This window comes from Oncorhynchus kisutch, linkage group LG27 (genome assembly GCF_002021735.2).
Source record: "Oncorhynchus kisutch isolate 150728-3 linkage group LG27, Okis_V2, whole genome shotgun sequence".
NCBI classification, from domain to species: domain Eukaryota; kingdom Metazoa; phylum Chordata; class Actinopteri; order Salmoniformes; family Salmonidae; genus Oncorhynchus; species Oncorhynchus kisutch.
The window spans coordinates 5,422,086-5,440,499 of record NC_034200.2 but is presented as its reverse complement, the minus strand read 5'-3'; the positions used below and the strand labels follow the sequence as shown (position 1 = coordinate 5,440,499).

Below are 18,414 nucleotides of genomic sequence, written 5' to 3'. Positions count from 1 at the left end.
TAAGCCATGACATAATTTTCCAAGCAGTTTAAAGGCACAGTCCACTTAGTATATGTAAACTTCTGACCCACTGGAATTGTGATACACTGAATTTTAAGTGAAATAATCGGTCTGTAAACAATTGTTGGAAAAATAACGTGTGTCATGCACAAAGTAGAACAGACTTGCCAAAACTATAGTTTAACAATAAATTTGTTAAATGGTTGAAAAACGAGTTTTAACGACTCCAACCTAAGTGTATGTAAACTTCCGACTTAAACTACATATGGATTCCACAAGCTCATGTTCTTTTTATGCTTCTCTTCCTTCTAGAGCAAGCTTGGACCTAAATAATGTTGAGGCAGAATTAGATGTACGATTAAAGTGTCAGTGGCAGCCTATAAATTTAAAATATACAGATAAATGTGCTTGGTTTATCAATGCTCATCGTGCGCTTAAGTGAAATAATGACAAACATTAAATAGTCTAGCCGATAACAGAAATACAAATCCCCAGAAGATTCAAGTATCAAAATGCACTTTAATTCCAACGTCGTCAACATTCATAATCAATAATTCGTTTTATAAAAAACACACCGTAACATTCGCCCAGATAAATAATCCCCTTTCCAAAAAGGCTAGTCCCAACCAAGATTATACAAAACAAGGCTAGTCTAAATACATATTCTAAAGAGGCACTTCTTCAATTTCCATATAATCTTACATGCACAACATGTCATTGAAGAAATCAAGAATTGAAAAAAAAAAGCACTTTGTGGTGATATATTAGGATTGTTATAACCCTAGTTTTCAGTAACTACTTCAAGGATCCAGGGGGATGGGTGATCATATCAATAATAACAGCTAAAGTCTCGTCCTTACCTTACGAGGAAAAATAAAGCCGTATTTAGAACACAACAATCCAGGATAAAACATCCTGGCCACCTCAGCAGACAAATTCCGTCATAGAAATAGAATTCTGGAACTCGTAATTCCATGGATTCTGTACAGTAGGAAGACTTCCAGTTCTGGAATGGTCCTGTGTTCCACATTCCTTCTTGTGTGTGTAGATCCCCGGTTCCAGTATTAGAACGCAGGCTTGCTCATGTATTCCTCCATGGTCTGGAGAGGAGAGATGGACAAATTCATTGTGTGATCTCCATATCAACAAGTCTTGTTTTAATGTCATGAATATTCCGTCACACCTACATAACATCTTTGTATGTAGCTCACATCCATTAAGACATAAGCATAGAACGTTTACACACGGCACTATGCTACTAATAGAATCACAATCATTAGCCTCTAACCTTTGTCCAAATTCAAGGCCATCCAAGCTCCAGATCATAATCACTGTTGTCAATCTCAGCCTAAAGCAATGATGATGGTGATGAAGAATCAAATGAGTGATGATGCAACTGTTCAGATAGCATGCAATAGAGACTAGGATCAATATGTTAGTTGTATTTCCTAAGCAAGCAGATAGTGAAACTAGGGATGGGCGTAAGTACTCGATTCAAGGTTTGTATTTGTTTGTTAATAGCCAAATAAAAGTTCAACACTTACAATGCAACTATTTAGCAGGTGGAATTTATAAGCGCTGACAAAATGTCAAATTCTAAGATTAACTTATAGTTTGTTGACCATGTCAAGTGCAGTAAAATAATGTTACATTTCCTTTTCAGTTGTATCAGAACAACCAGTAATTGGAACGACCAATAGCAAACGTCTTCCCCATTTCACAATAACATGCCGAATACGAGTTTTCAAATGCCCATCCCATAGTAAAACCAAAAAGGACCATGCAGAGTGTCGCTTAGTGCCTATAGCGCCACAGAGGCTGCATGGATAGTACAGAGAGTAGACAGCTCCTGCCAAAGCAGACCTACAGCAATGAGAGAGACAGAAGAATCTAAGTTGGGTCAGTCTCTCATGACAGACAGAATGAGGATAATAGGCCCATAAGTAAACCAGTTAATATGGGTCATGTAGGGAAGCCTATTAGCTATGAGACAGGAGAAGAGAGCTCATCAGGAGTCAGTCAACAGCACTGCAGAGTCAATCCATGAGACATTAACACCATTTCAACAGTCCACTTTCATCAGGTTTTTACTAAGGAATTATAGGGTAAAATAGGTACTTTTCAGTACCTACTTTAAAGAATTCGTTAAAATTGGTAACTACTTGTTACTAAATGGTGCGTTCAATCCTAAATAAACATTAGGTTAATTATTATGTAACTATAATAATTGTACCAGGTAAATCATATGTAGAAAAACCGGTCAAAATCAGACCGTAAGATAAAGCATTTACAATGTTGCTTCTAGACACTGATCTAAGGTCAGTTTTTGCAATTCTCCCCCAAATAGTCTCAGTTAAGATTGGAAGTGGAAAACACTGATCCTAGATCTGTGTCATGGGCAACATCTACCTTGAGCACGGTCTCTCACTCACCTCCTGTAGCATGTCTGAGGCCTCGATGGAGCGGGATACGACCTGTTTGGACGTCTCCTGTACCTCTCCCCCCAACAGAAACTCATCCAGGATGAAGTAAGCCTTTTCAAAGTTAAATATTATGTCCAGCTCACATACCTTGGGAGAGGAAGAAAAAATTACCCAAGGTTCAAGAAGTAGAGTCCAGTCTAGCACAAATCAGTTTACGGTGTTAAATACATACTATGCAGGCAATGCAATTCGTTGAAAAAGATAAATAGGGGGAGGGAATTGAAGGGGGGAGAGAGAGAGAGAGATCAACACAAATAGAGTGCTATGTGAGAGAATCATACATTGCCAAAGTACTTGTCCAGCAGCTCCACATAGCGATGCAGCACCTCTAGGGCTAGCAGCTCATTCTCCTCAGCATCCAGACCACAGCAGAAATACAGACTGGCATACCTACCGTACCGAGAGAGAAAGCGGTAGAGAGAGTGAGAGCGGGAGGGTGAGCGAGAGAGGATTAACAGAGTAATACAGTTAGAGTTCTGATTATTGAATATGAAGAAGGAAGCCACTTTAGTCTTCTGATAAGCAACCTTAGGAGAGGAGAGCACACCGCTCGCTATTCATCTCCCCTCCCCCTCCCTCCTGTACACTCCCCTTCTCACTTCTTGTAGACGATCTTCAGGTCTTTCCAGTGCAGGAAGTTGCAGGAGCGTGGTTTCCGCCCCAACACCATGGTGGTCATGTCCCTGACGATCTTCTTCTTCTCTCGCTCAGGGATGGGCGTGAACCACTTCTGGAGGCGGAGCTTGCCTTGGCGACTGAAGAGCAGCAGGAAATGCATCTACAGGACAAGATGCACCACAAGGTTAGTAATATAACAATAACGTATGCCATTTAGCAGACGCTTTTATCCAAAGAGACCTACAGTCATGCTTGCATACATTGTACGTCTGGGTGGCCCAGGGAATCAAACCCACAATCCTGGCATTGCAAGCACAATGCTCTACCAACTGAGCCATACAGGACCGCAGTGAGAGCATAGAGAGGAGAAAGAGAAATATAGGCCAGGAAGGATGCTGGGTTCCAATATTTTGAGAATGCATCCTTCCTTCAAGTAAACACTGACAATTCAGCAATAACAGCATGCAGTACACCAACCCTGTCTTGTCAGATAGTGGTTATCAATGAGTAGTGCCAGACTGAATCTGTGTTTATTTCAAAGAATATGTATACAAGTATTCAACTGAAAATCACACACACAGCGAGTCACTGAATGACACCTGACTCAAGCTGTATACAAGGCCCCCTGTATTAACTCTCTTCCCTGGGGCCCCATCAGCACCATGCATAGACCTTTGGTAGTGCTGCCCCCCCCTTCTTCAATTCTATTCATACTTTCTTACCGCTCCTGTAGCCAAATTCTGTTTTATCATGGGCCTTAATTTTCTGCAAAAACAGTCACACATTGTAGGCCAAGCAAGCTAAAACCAAAGATAAAAGGGAATTAGTGAAGTATCTTTGCTAGAAATACTAATGGGGTGTGATCTGATCATCTCTAATGTAGGCTAGATGAATCAGCTAGGATATTCGGTCAAATATCCTAGCTAATATCCTGTCCCTGACTGGGAGACAACACATGCTAGCAATCCAAAGTAACCTACTACTGGCAGTATTCATTTCAAACTCACCGCTCGTTGCCGGTGGACAGTTCGCGCATGTGACGAAGACGAGTGCAGCAACGCACTGCCTCACTCGCGGTGGCTAAAGGACTTTTTCCCAAGAATCACAAGTTTGAGAAATTATCTAGTTTGATAGGCAATTTGTTGCATTTAAAAGCTACAAAGCATTTAAAAGCTACAAGTGAGAAGAGACCAAAAATAAAATAAGATCAGTAAAAAAATAACACCAATTAAAAGGCCATGTTTTACAAAGGAGAGCAAAAGGGCACCCCAAGGGCTCTGAGGCAGTCCAGTGAAGATGTTAATTTACTATCCTAACAAGACAAAGGGAAGAGAAATTGAGAAAAAGGCAGAAAGGGAAAGAGGGGGAGGGATAAAAGGTACCTCAACCTGAGATGAAAGAAGAAGAGGGGAGGGGGGGGGGGGGGTGGAGGTAAGCAGTGCTAGAGGCATCACTACAGACCCTGGTTTGATCCTGGGCTGTATCACAACCGTTCGTGATCGGAAGTTCCATAGGGCGGCACACAATTGACCCAGCGTCATCCGGGATAGGGGAAGGTCATTGTAAAATAAGAATTTCTTCTCGAAACTGACTTTCCTAGTTAAATAAAAACATTTTAAAAAGTATGCAGATAAACAAAAGAGGTTGGGTCTGATGCTATGGCTTTGTTTCCCAAAAGAGTTGAGGAGATGTATTCATACTGTTTAGAGAGTACATTTCCTTGTTTTGTTCAGCTAGATGTCCAACGTGATCTTTGTTTTAGGAGCTGAGTGACTAGGGCAAAAGGCACTCTGGTTTCATTTTCCTGCATTTGTTGACTTGAATATCTGGGCAATGTGTATTATTGTCAACTGTTTAAGTGTTCCACCTGGCAGCACCAGCAAAGCCATTTATATTCAGGGACATTTGATCCATTCTTTGGTCTGACAAGAACAGAGTACGTACAGAATACAAAATAAAGTTCAAGTTAATTTCACAGAGTAAATGTTTTTTCTCAACCTTGCACTGCAGAGATGTGTATTGTTGTCAATGAAAGGCTAAATAAAATATTCATATTTCAGGGACTTTTGAGGGATTCTTTGATTTGACAAGGAAGGACAGACTGGGGAATATATTATTTATATCTACGCTAAGTTTACTCAGAAAAGCAAGGTTTTCTACAATGAAAACGCCATACCCTTCTACATTTTCATTTGGAGATACTGTATATTCAAAGACATTGAAATGTCACGGCAGATACTTTGTGCAGTGTCCCAAATAGGCTACTCCCAAGTAGCACAAAACGTTCCTGGAACCAAAACCAACTTTGGACTTAGGTTGTATATTGGTGTTGCAAAAACAAAACATAACAATGTTCTCCCAACATTCCCAAATAAACATATTCCAAAGTTGCCTATAGGTTGAGATTTGGCACTGTTTGACACGTATGAAAGGTAACTCTTGGCCAATGTTTCTAAACGTTGTCAGAAGGTTTCAAAATGAATGTATTTGAAACCTATTCCAACATAGCCAGTAGGTAGGGATTTGGTACTGTTTGCGGAATGCCGATACGCACGACCACTTGATTGCCAAAAAGGCGCTATTTTTTCAGTCACTTGAGCTTATTCACTGCAGTAACTTATGTTTGTTCCTTATATAATGACAAACTGGGGCGTAGGTTTAACTACTTTTAATGAACATATACTTCAGCTAGAAAACTCCATGTTTAGCCATTCTTTAACCATCCGAATAGCCTGCTGGGTAACGTAGTCTAAATGTTATTAACACATAACACAGTAACGTCGTCGGGTCATTTGTATGTGTGATAACATGTAACATTATATTTTATGTAATCAGTGTTGATGTTCGATTATTAAACAACTGAATGCTTGGAGTTAGCTAGCTAATATTAACGTAACCTTACCCAACTCCGTTGACTCACTTAACGTAACGCTAGCTAAATTGACTAACGTTAGTCAACTAGTCTTATTAACACTGACTTTACCGTTCTCCTAGTTAACCAGCCGGCTGACCAGCCGTAACGTTACTCGAATCATCATTCTCCTGGATTTCTCAAGCCAAGCTCCAGGTGTGTTCAGTGATACAGATGTTTCAACGTAACTTAAATCAAGTCAGTTTGCTTTGAAACATGGCAATCTCTGTTCTCTGTCTCCAGTTACAGCCTGCCAACCAGCCAGCTGTAGTCCTTGGTAACTTACTCTTCGTAAGAGTCTTCCTCCTCCAGCCAGCTAACACAAGGCGATTATCTGAATTATTGAAATGAATTAACCCACCCAATTACTCAACTAAGCACCCCACTAGCCACTGTGTGTGTGTGTGTGTGTGTGTGTATATAATCTCAGTGACACGACCAATACATGCAGCAGTAAATTGATTATACACCGACTATATTAACATATGTGTAGATCCGATGCTTATGACATATTTTCTGTTTTGTACCCAACAGCTGATATAGACGAGTTCTTTATGGAACCCTGCATTCCAGAGAAAACTTTGTTTATCCCTACCGCCCAGATATCAGGACAAAGTGTCTTATATGGAAAAATTATTTATGATTTCACAATGAACAGAATTTTTGCCCAATGCAAAAAATTAATAAAATCATGCTTCTTATGATTTGTAAGTACCCAAAAGATATCCCGCGAAAAGGAAAGGCCTACAAAGAGTTACCAACATTTTGGACAGTGGCATACACTATGTCCAAAAGTATGTGGACACCCCTACTAATTATTGAGTTCAGGTGTTTCAGCCACACCCATTGCTAACTGGTGCATAAATCCAGCTGAGCCTTTAGCTCCAGTGAAGGGTCATTTTAATGCTACAGGATACAAATACATTTTAGACAATTGGGTGCTTCCAACTTTGTGGAAACAGTTTGGGGAAGGCCCTTTCCTGTTCCAGCATGACTGTGTCGCACAGACACACTCCAAAATCTTGTGGAAAGCCTCCCCCGAAGAGTGGCAGCTGTCATAGCCACAAAGGGGGGCCCGACTCCATATTAATGCCCATGGTTTTGGAATGAGATGTCCAACAAGCTCATATAGGTGTGATGGCCAGTTGTCCACATACTCATGGCCACAGTGTATATAGGATATCATCAAATTAAGCCGTCACATTAATTTAAAATCTGAGGTGGAGAAGTACAGATTAGAGGTCAACCGATTTAAATCGGAATGGCCGATTAATTAGGGCCCATTTCAAGTTATCGTAACAATCGGAAATTGGTATTTTTGGGCGCCGATTTTTTTATATACCTTTATTTAACTAGGCAAGTGAGTTAAGAACACATTCTTATTTTCAATGACGCCTAGGAACAATGGGTTAACTGCCTTGTTCAGGGGTAGAACGACAGATTTTCACCTTGTCAGCTCGTGGGATCCAATCTTGCAACCTTACAGTTAACTAGTCCAACGCAATAACGACCTGTCTCTCTCGTTGCACTCCACAAGGAGACTGCCTGTTACGCGAATGCAGTAAGCCAAGGTAAGTTGCTAGCTAGCATTAAACTTATCTTATAAAAAACAATCATAATCCCTAGTTAACTACACATGGTTGATGATATATTACTAGATATTATCTAGCGTGTCCTGCGTTGCATATAATCTGACTGAGCATACAAGTATCTAAGTATCTGACTGAAGGGTGGTAGGCAGAAGCAGGCGCGTAAACATTCGTTCAAACAGCACTTTCGTGCGTTTTGCCAGCAGCTCTTCCTTGTGCGTCAAGCATTGCCGCCGTTTATGACTTCAAGCCTATCAGCTCCCGAGATGAGGCTGGTGTAACCAAAGTGAAATGGCTAGCTAGTTAGCGCACGCTAATAGAGTTTCAAATGTCACTCGCTCTGAGCCTTCTAGTGGTTGTTCCCCTTGCTCTGCATGGGTAACGCTGCTTCGATGATGGTTGTTGTCGTTGTGTTGCTGGTTCGAGCGAGGAGAGGGACAGAAGCTATACTGTTACACTGGCAATACTAAAGTGCCTATAAGAACATCCAAGGTTAATGAAATACAAAATGGTATAGAGGGAAATAGTCCTATAATAACGACAACCTAAAACTTCTTACCTGGGAATATTGAAGACTCATGTTAAAAGGAACCACCAGCTTTCATATGTTCTCATGTTCTGAGCAAGGAACTGAAACGTTAGCTTTCTTACATAGCACATATTGCACTTTTACTTTCTTCTCCAACACTTTGTTTTTGCATTATTTAAACCAAATTGAACATGTTTAATTATTTACTTGAGGCTAAATTGATTTTATTGATGTATTATATTAAGTTAAAATAAGTGTTCATTCAGTATTGTTGTAATTGGCATTATTACAAATAAATAAAAATCGGCATCAGGTTTTTTGGTCCTCCAATAATCGGTATCGGTGTTGAAAAATCATGATCGGTCGACCTCTAGTACAGATCTAAAGTGTGTGTCACAGTCCATTTATCTTCGGTGATGACTGTAATAGCATATAGAATTCACATACTGGAGTTTTATCCAATCTTCAACTTCCTACAGGCCTACCAGCCAAAACAACAACTGGCAGACTAGCGTTACCTGTAGCATCCAGTAAGAATTTTACATATCTGTTACAGAACACAGTCAACCTCCCTTAGTAGTGCCCAACAGTATCGACACATCCATCTCTATTCTTCCCCTCAACCAAAACCGTTGTGTTTTTCTGAAATGTCACAATGCACTGTTAAGAATGAATGAACTGCTTTACGCTAAACCTCCTATCAATCCTCATAGGTCTCCAACAAAAGGAATCTGCATCCACAAGTGCTGTTCAGTCTCAGGAGATAATTGCAATGTCTTAATCTGTGATTTAACAGTGCTTTTGTCAAAATAGCAACTCCCCCCTCCTTTCTGCTAAAACAGCTAGTCTAGGACCCAATTATGTGTCTCCGTTCTAATCAATGTTGTCGTCTTGTTAAGCCTTCCAGACACAGGTACTGATGAAGCTAGACATTATAATTGAGAACCAGCAAGAGCAACTGAGGCTCCCTTTATGCTACAAGGCCATCGACCATAGAAATCACATTCTGCAATCACTGTTAGACTCTGTGGCTGACCTGAAGCCTCTGTGTAAGCGATGTCAACAGATGAGATTTTTCACAAACAATTGGTATGCTCTCACTGCAAGTACTTCTTCAACACAAAAAGATAAACACCGGCCGCTAAAGTATTATAGGGCTACTACTGTAGGGCACATGTTTTTCATTGGTTCTGTCAGACATACCAGGAATCAAATTCTTAATTACTCGACATCCTATCTCAGTATGTATGGGTTCAACACAGTGGGGAAGACTGTGGAGGCTGATAGGGTGCATTGGGACCAGCATTGGGACCAGCAGACTGTGGCCACAGTTCAGTATGAAAGGGAAGAAAAAAAAGTTGCCATTGGAAGTTCTAACTCTTTTAAGAGTCACAACGAAGTAGATGCACATTAACACCGGACACCCTAGTAGAACCTTTATTATTTATATCTCAGAAGACAACCAGCATCTATTTACCCAGAATCCATTGGCCTCCTTGTCCTAGATCTACATTATAATACCATATTGTGCTGCTTTACTAATAATTCAACAGAAGTGTTTCAATCTCATTCAGAGGCCTGCAGCAGATGCCACAAAGAGGGGGGGGGAAACAAATACAGATCAAAGGTAGGACAGGTGGAGTTCCTCAGATATGTTGTGTTCATTAACAGTACGCAACAAGTGTTTTACTTACGTAAAAATGTTCATTGTAATTTCTCTAAATAATTATTTTGAATAATTGACTCCGTCGTAGCTCGCTAATACAACAGCTGGATGTTTAGCCTAGTCTAGCTAAATACCGCAGTAATCTATGAAGCAAAACATTAGCAAAGTAACAGCAGTAGCTATGCCTAACTATACATTAGTAACTATACAACCTATTAAGCTGTCGAAGGGTCTACTTTATGCGTACAGCCATGTTTGTTTACTTCAACACTAATGCTAGGTAACTTCGAGTTCATTGGTGTCCACATCAACAACAAACTAGAATGGTCCAAACACACCAAGACAGTCGTGAAGAGGGCACGACAAAGTCTAGTCCCCCTCAGGAAACTAAAAAGATTTGGCATGGGTCCTGAGATCCTCAAAAGGTTCTAAAGCTGCAACAGAGAGCATCTATACAACCTATTAATTATGTAGATGACTGGTTGCATCACTGCCTGGTACGGCAATTGCTCAGCCTCTGACCGCAAGGCACAACAGAGGGTTGTGCGTACGGCCCAGTACATCACTGGGGCTAAGCTGCCTTCCACCCAGGACCTCTACACCAGGCGGTGTCAGAGGAAGGCCCTAAAAATTGTCAAAGACCCCAGCCACAGGCTCTTCTCTCTACTACCGCATTGCAAGAGGTACCGGAGTGCCAAGTATAGGACAAAAAGGCTTCTCAACAGTTTTTACCCCTAAGTCATAAGACTCCTGAACAGGTAATCAAATGGCTACCCAGACAATTTGCATTGTGTGCCCCCAACCCCTCTTTTACGCTACTGCTACTCTCTGTTCATCACATGCATAGTCACTTTAACCATATCTACATGTACATACTACCTCAATCAGCCTGACTAACCGGTGTCTGTATGTAGCCTCGCTACTTTTATAGCCCGTCTTTTTACTGTTGTTTTATTTCTTTACCTACCTATTGTTCACCGAATACCTTTTTTGCACTATTGGTTAGAGCCTGTAAGTAAGCATTTCACTGTAAGGTCTACTACACCTGTTGTATTCGGCACACGTGACAAATAAACTTTGATTAGATATCTTCTTCTGTAATGTTACTTGTCGAAATTGACACATCTGAGAAGAGTCGCAGATAAACAGAAAGAGCTCCGTCTGCCCAAATGGTGTGAGAGAGCACGAGCTGACTGTGATGACAATGATGAGTTAACACTCAGTTACTTTGTTTCAGTCCACAGCACCTGAAAGAGACAGAAGCCCAAGACACAGAAGGAGCACAAACGACCCTAATGCTTTTTGACTAAAGAGGACATTTTGTAACCAGTGATTTTATTAAATGTGTCCAGTGGTAAATAAAAAAAGGAAATAGTAATGTAATTAGTTGCTAATCCAATTATAATTCATCAATAGTTAGTAATTAACCGTTTATATTGTATTTCCTTGTTGGTTGAATACAATGTTATCTATAATAGTCCCCTTTTCAGTCATGTAAATAGTTACCAATCCAATTATAGTTCATCAATAATTAGTCATTAACAGTTTTATATTGTATTTCCTTGTTGGTTAAATAAATAAAATGTTATATGTAAGTCCCCTTTTCAGTCATGTAAATAGTTACCAATCAAATTATAGTTAGTCAAGAGTTAGTAATTAACAGTTTTATATTGTATTTCCTGTCTTTATTAGCTGAAGCAATGGTCGCATATAACATCTATTACCAACGTTTGCTAAACATTGGACGTTTGAAACCCAACCAACGTCGTAAAATACACCTACGTTAACCAAACGTTGATGATACCTATGACAAATGTTTACAAAACGTAACCTGTCCCCTACACTTCAACCAAAACCGAACGTGTATCTGAATACATACAGAATGTTTAGACAACCAATCCAACACATAAAGAACCCACCTATTTTTGCTACCTGGGTGACGCCTAAGGCGCAGTGAGCCTGTACAGGCAAATACACCTGAACCAGCTTTCAACTGTCACTATGGCTGCAGAGTCACCAGCCAAGCGACAAGTGTCGAAACCTGTTCCGCAGAGGAGTGCAGTTCGAGGAAATACAACTTACTTCCGACTGTCGCTTCAGCAGAAATACTGTACCCAACACACCTAACATTTAGAAATAAACTATGCAATTGTGTCAAGATAATTATGGTGTATAGAGAGGGCAAACGATTAATGACAAATACCAATCCGGTATACAGTTTAAAATGACTCTGCGACAGGTGCAGTCCAGTGGACTGTCGGAATAGTCTGACTCATCACTAAATTAGAACAACGGGTCGTGTGCCTGAAAACGAACTCACCATTTTGAGGATAGGTTGAGTCAAATTCCAGTCGTTAAAGATAACTAAAAGTTAGTCCAATACTTTCACCCTTGCACAGCGGGTCAGACAACTTGAAGAGCGCATAGCTGTAGTCGTTTCACCCTGGACGCTGTCGTCGAGCAGAGAAAAGAAAACCAGGAGAACTGCTCTGTCCTGAACGTTGCCCGCAGGACTAGACCAGTGGAGGCCACCTCACCAATTATCTGCCTCTGGATTGGTTGACAGCGTTACACCTGTTCGGAAGTCCTACCGCGCCTTTGATCATATCTGAGGTGACTACCGTATTATGCTTGTAGCCTACGGATGCAAAATGTGCTCAATTAAAAGTGGTAAAATGACATTGCCAGTGTGGCTACTGAGGTTAGTATGCAGTTTAGTGTTAGTACTGATCATGTGCAGAGCACACGTAGGCCTATCCCTTTTACAAAAGTAGACAAAATAATCAACCAAAGATTGTGTCATCTGACAAAGTGTTTTATAGGCTGGTGCAGTTGTTGTTCTCAGAAAAGACTAGAGAGGGCAACACTAAACTCTGAAATGAACTTGTAGGCACACGTGACGCTTGTCTGTCACAGTCCATGCTACAGTGGGCTTGGTAAACCGGCCACAACTCAACGGGCTTCGGAGGAGAGAGCACTTGATCATGAAAAGCAATGTCTTTCTATCGCAATATCGTCTGGTTTCTCAAAGGAATTCACGAATACACAAGGTCAGTGAATTGCAAAACGACACAAATCTGTTGCATTTGGCTTTTTTAGGGATATGAGAAAGTTTTTTTTGTTTTGAAGGTGGACTTTTTTTGTGGGTATTTGAGGAGGTAGTTGGTAGAGACACTGTTTGCAAGTACCCATGTCTCAGAGTATTCTATGCTGCTCCTGGTTTATAATAACGATCAAATATGTGTCTATTTGATCATCATCTGCAAGGATATTACTCTTACTGTTACAGTAGGCTATATGCAAATGTAGATCACTGTATGGCACTACCAGCCACACACACAATCCCTCTTTTCACTCGCATTACAATAGTCCCTTTGACAGATGAAGTGTCTTGTCATTTGAGGTCGCCTTCTCCTTCAGTCACCCCAACAGCTGATTAGTTTTTATAAGAGCTGACGGAAGAATCCTGACTTCAAACTTGCTCTTTGGGTATTTATGTCATTGCAAAGAAAAGGTATGTCTACTTCAACATACAATGTGATGGAATTGTTGCATTAGACTGATTGGTGTGTTGTGTTTCCCAACAGGAGTGGCTATGAGCAAGCAGCTAAACACTTTGTGGCCAAGGAGCTGGATGTGGCTGTGGTAGGAAGGTCCTTCATAATAACAGGAGCTAACAGTGGCATAGGGAAAGCCACTGCCACGGCTATAGCTAAGAAAGGTACGAAACCAGAGATTGGTCAGGAAGGCAACTCAACCACGCTTGCACTGTGTAATGGTGTCTGTCATACAGAAGAATCATGATTCTGTTTTACCAACATTCCCTCTTTGGTTTGCCAGGTGGTACAGTCCACATGTTATGCAGGAACAAGGAGAGAGCTGAGAAGGCCAAAGAAGATATTGTCAGGGAGACCGGAAACACGGTAAGCTTGACGTGTTGGTGCGCATCATTGGCATGTCCAAAACATTTAAAATGGGGTGGCCAAGGTGGGGCACAGACCCAGTTTCGGGGGGCGATAACATTTTGAACCTTAATTGATGCAAGGTGGAATTAAAAAAAATACAATTATGATTGTTCAACATATTAAATTAGGGCTCCTGAGTAGCACAGTGGTCTAAGGCACTGCATCTCAGTGTTAGAGGTGTCACTAGACAGCCTGGTTCGAATCAAGGACGTATCACAACCGGCCGTGATTGGGAGTCCCATAAGGCGGCGCACAACTGGCCCAGCGTTGTCCGGGTTCGGCCGGTGTAGGCCGTCATTGTAAATAAGAATTTGTCCTCTAAGACAGAGGGGCGCTGTTTCGTTTGCCTGAAACAGCGCCACAGCGGTTTTGCTTTCAGTGGTCAAAATTATTAATATATTCAGAGACGACCTATCAGATCTCAGAATTTCTGGTGTGGCTACGAGTGTCTAATCAGATTTCTGGATACGCCACTGATGTGCATGTGTTTGTGTCAAACTCAGCTATATACACTATAATGAACAACATCTGGCCATACCGCAATGGTTTATTGTATTACTTTTCACTCCAGGAAGTATACGTTCACCATCTGGATATGTCTGAGACACACAAGGTGTGGGAGTTTGCTGAATCCTTTAAGATGCAATACCCCTCCCTCAATGTGTTGGTAGGCACCACAGACTTTTTCCTCTCCCTCTTCCACTTTTTAATAGCTTTTTGCTAAACTCCATTATGGAGCATTGAGTGTGTTGTGAATATTGACTAAGGAGTTATTATTGAGTGGGTTACGCTGTTTCTCTGTGTTGGTTCAGATTAATAATGCTGGGTGTATGGTGAACAAGAGAGAAGTGAACGATAATGGTCTGGAGAAGAACTTTGCCACCAACACACTGGGTAAGACTTACTGTCTATACAGAGTGATCAATGAGTTGTACAGGTATAATTATCTTTTTCCTCCTCTACTCCCTTCCATTTAGGAGTGTATCTTCTCACCCAGAGCCTCATTCCACTACTTCAGAAGAGCAGGGATCCGAGGGTGGTGGGTATAGGCACACTAGGATGGATAGATCATCTTAATTTACAACCAAACCAATGGTCTGGATATTGCGTGGGGGTACACCGTGGGAGTTTCTACCATAAAAATAAATATCTGTCAATATTGGCCAATATCCTGCAACATTGTCTCTTTTGCCCATTCTGGCATAGCCATCTAGTGATGACCCCCCTCTCACCCCGTTCCCACCCCCCGTCCTCCCAGATAACAGTAACATCAGGGGGCATGCTGGTCCAGAAACTCCAACCTGATGACCTCCAGTCTGCAAAAGGTTCCTTTGACGGCACCATGGTCTACGCACAGAATAAGGTAGGAGAGGAGAACAGGGTTCCAATGATGGTAGGGCACAGGAGGTTGGTGCGAACTTAATTGGGGAGGACGGACTCGTGGTAATGGCTGGAGCGGAATTAGTGGAATGGTATCAAACATATGGTTTCCATGTCTTTGTTGCCATTCCATTTTCTCCGTTTCAGCCATTATGGTGAGCCGTCCTCCCCTCAGCTGCCTCCACTGTAGTAGGACACCTTGCCTGGGGTTGCATGGCTGTGTAATGTTGTACAGCACGCATTAAGATTGTATTGCATGTACAGTGGGGCAAAAAAGTATTTAGTCAGCCACTAATTGTGCAAGTTCTCCCACTTAAAAAGTTGAGGCCTGTAATTTTCATCATAGACACACTTCAACTATAACAGACAAAATGAGAAAAAAATCCTGAAAATCACATTGTAGGATTTTTTATGAATTTATTTGCAAATTATGGTGGAAAATAAGTATTTGGTCACCTACAAACAAGCAAGATTTCTGGCTCTCACAGACCTGTAACTTCTTCTTTAAGAGGCTCCTCTGTCCTCCACTTGTTACCTGTATTAATGGCACCTGTTTGAACTTATCAGTTTAAAAGACACCTGTCCACAACCTCAAACAGTCACACTCCAAACTCCACTATGGCCAAGACCAAAGAGCTGTCAAAGGACACCAGAAACAAAATTGTAGACCTGCACCAGGCTGGGAAGACTGAATCTGCAATAGGTAAGCAGCTTGGTTTGAAGAAATCAACTGTGGGACCAATTATTAGGAAATGGAAGACATAAGACCACTGACAATCTCCCTCGATCTGGGGCTCCACGCAAGATCTCACCCCGTGGGGTCAAAATGATCACAAGAACGGTGAGCAAAAATCCTAGAACCACACGGGGGGGCCTAGTGAATGACCTGCAGAGAGCTGGGACCAAAGTAACAAAGCCTACCATCAGTAACAAACTACGCCGCCAGGGACTCAAATCCTGCAGTGCCAGACATGTCCCCCTGCTTAAGCCAGTACATGTCCAGGCCCATCTGAAGTTTGCTAGAGAGCATTTGGATGATCCAGAAGAAGATTGGGAGAATGTCATATGGTCAGATGAAACCAAAATAGAACTTTTTGGTAAAAACTCAACTCGTCGTGTTTGGAGGACAAAGAATGCTGAGTTGCATCCAAAGAACACCATACCTACTGTGAAGCATGGCGGTGGAAACATCATGCTTTGGGGCTGTTTTTCTGCAAAGGGACCAGGACGTCTGATCCGTGTAAAGGAAAGAATGAATGGGGCCATGTATCGTGAGATTTTGAGTGAAAACCTCCTTCCATCAGCAAGGGCATTGAAGATAAAACGTGGCTTGGTCTTTCAGCATGACAATGATCCCAAACACACCGCCCGGGCAATGAAGGAGTGGCTTCGTAAGAAGCATTAAGGTCCTGGAGTGGCCTAGCCAGTTTCCAGATCTCAACCCCATAGAACATCTTTGGAGGGAGTTGAAAGTCCGTGTTGCCCAGCAACAGCCCCAAAACATCACTGCTATAGAGGAGATCTGCATGGAGGAATGGGCCAAAATACCAGCAACAGTGTGTGAAAACCTTGAAGACTTACAGAAAACGTTTGACCTCTGTTATATACCCTTTTGCAAATAAATTCATTAAAAATCCTACAATGTGATTTTCCAGATTTTTATTTTCTTCTCATTTTGTCTGTCATAGTTGAAGTGTACCTATGATGAAAATTACAGGCCTCATCTTTTTAAGTGGGAGAACTTGCACAATTGGTGGCTGACTAAATACTTTTTTGCCCCACTGTATATGTTAGAGACCTGTGTGATATCTCTTTAGTGGGTGTCAGTGTGCTGCTCTACCAACTGTTTGGCTCAGTAAGTAAAGAATGGCTCTTGCAACGCCAGGATTGTGGGTTCGATTCCCGGGGCCACCCATATGAAACATGTACGCATGCATGACTGTAAATCGCTTTGGATAAAAGTGTCTGCTAAATAGCACATATTATATTGTTGTCCCCTGTAGAGACAGCAGGTGGTGCTGACAGAACAATGGGCCAAACACCACCCAGCCATCCACTTCTCCGTCATGCACCCTGGATGGGCCGACACACCAGGTACCATGGGGAGGCATAGGATAGATACAGATAGACCACGGGGAGACAGGGATAGACAGACCAGGTACCATCGGGAGACGGGGGGGAAGGACAGACCAGGTACCATGGGGAGGTCAGGGGGATAGATAGAATCAGACAAAATAATGTGTAGACACATCAAATCATGTACCGTATATTAGGGTAGACACTGATTGAAGATCCTTTTATACAGATTAAGTAATGTGCTGTAAATTGCAAATATTGATTGTAAATATAAGATTGTTAGTTATTTGGTGCAGTCAGATGTCATCTCTCCTCCCCCCAGCGGTTTCTACATCTATGCCTCAGTTCCACCAGATGATGGGGGAAAGGCTGCGTAGTGCAGAGCAGGGAGCTGACACTGTGGTGTGGCTGGCACTGACCCGTGCTGCTGGCAGAACACGTAGCGGAAAGTTCTTCCAAGGTGGGCACCAGTGTGTTTTAGTACCAGTGGTGTGGGGATCCCCTAAAATGTTTCATTAAATTGATTTGGGTTTACTTCATTTAATCAACTAGGGCTGAGCAGAAAATGGCAATGCACACTTACTGCCAACACTAATGGGCTGGGTGTGATTTCTCAGATCGGCGGGCGGTCCCGGCCCACCTGCCCCTGGCCTGGACCCACAGTTCCCCCGAGGAGGTCCGGTCCTTCATGACCCAGCTGGAGATCTTGGCCCAGGCTGCAAAGCAGCCTCGCACTGACGCGCAACACAGTTTTGACCCAACTTATTGAAAGATCTTGTGACCCACCAGCACCAAAAGCGTACATATCCAGTCTCAAGCTGCAACCCCAATGTAACCAAACAACCACTTTGATAAACTCTTACCTAACCAATTATAATTGATTCAGCTCTTAGGAATCCTAACTTCCACTTCTAGTGCATTGATGTCAATGGACATCGACCCTTAGTGAAAAGTACTATAGTTAAGGTTCAGTATGTGACACCACAGACCTAGAGGTAGGTAGCTCATTCTGACGTTACAGTTCGAAAGTTATAAATGATAGTATTCATGGTTTCTCATTTGACTCAAGTATTCCTAACCTGTCCTCAATGTTTTTCGTTGGTATTAAAGGACTTGAACCCAGATTATGTATCTGTCTGAATCTTTCAGGACACACGCTTAAGAATTCAACGATTTTGTAGCTAGCCTGAAGGATCA

The 18,414-nt window shown here is 41.9% G+C and overlaps 2 protein-coding genes across 4 annotated transcripts; one reads left to right on the top strand and one right to left on the bottom strand.

Annotated features, from left to right (window-relative positions):
- Positions 1-499: 499 nt before the first annotated feature.
- LOC109872393 (AP-1 complex subunit sigma-3) lies at positions 500-12,639 on the bottom strand. 2 transcript variants are annotated; one of them, XM_020463605.2, is made up of 6 exons: positions 12,117-12,311; positions 3,083-3,261; positions 2,765-2,873; positions 2,433-2,570; positions 1,289-1,348; positions 500-1,100 (listed from the first exon to the last, which is right to left on the bottom strand). In XM_020463605.2, exons 1-5 carry the CDS (start codon positions 12,117-12,119, stop codon positions 1,301-1,303), a joined length of 477 nt encoding a protein of 158 aa, XP_020319194.1. In that variant the 5' UTR covers positions 12,120-12,311; the 3' UTR covers positions 500-1,100; positions 1,289-1,300. The 2 variants fall into 2 exon arrangements, with proteins under 2 accessions (XP_020319194.1, XP_020319195.1); XM_020463606.2 differs by lacking the exon at positions 1,289-1,348 and having other exon boundaries at positions 12,117-12,639.
- On the top strand, positions 12,296-18,342 carry LOC109872392 (dehydrogenase/reductase SDR family member 12). 2 transcript variants are annotated; one of them, XM_020463604.2, is made up of 11 exons: positions 12,296-12,409; positions 12,687-12,846; positions 13,384-13,517; positions 13,637-13,719; positions 14,333-14,428; positions 14,574-14,655; positions 14,739-14,800; positions 15,020-15,124; positions 17,145-17,235; positions 17,540-17,677; positions 17,835-18,342. In XM_020463604.2, the coding sequence occupies exons 2-11, from the start codon at positions 12,791-12,793 to the stop codon at positions 17,984-17,986; spliced, it is 999 nt and encodes a 332-aa protein (XP_020319193.1). In that variant the 5' UTR covers positions 12,296-12,409; positions 12,687-12,790; the 3' UTR covers positions 17,987-18,342. The 2 variants fall into 2 exon arrangements, with proteins under 2 accessions (XP_020319193.1, XP_031662903.1); XM_031807043.1 differs by lacking the exon at positions 12,296-12,409 and having other exon boundaries at positions 12,640-12,846; positions 17,835-18,341.
- The last annotated feature ends 72 nt before the right edge of the window (positions 18,343-18,414 follow it).

Coding starts and splice junctions, on each gene's coding strand:
- LOC109872393 (XM_020463605.2), bottom strand. Junction 2,874..3,082: donor CTGAAGATCGTCTACAAGAA/GTGAGAAGGGGA, acceptor TCGGTACGGTAG/GTATGCCAGTCTGTATTTCT. Junction 1,349..2,432: donor CCTCAGACATGCTACAGGAG/GTGAGTGAGAGA, acceptor TCATTGCTTTAG/GCTGAGATTGACAACAGTGA.
- LOC109872392 (XM_020463604.2), top strand. CDS start 12,791: ATGTCTTTCTATCGCAATATCGTCTGGTTTCTCAAAGGAATTCACGAA. Junction 12,847..13,383: donor GGAATTCACGAATACACAAG/GTCAGTGAATTG, acceptor GTTTCCCAACAG/GAGTGGCTATGAGCAAGCAG. Junction 17,678..17,834: donor TAGCGGAAAGTTCTTCCAAG/GTGGGCACCAGT, acceptor GTGATTTCTCAG/ATCGGCGGGCGGTCCCGGCC.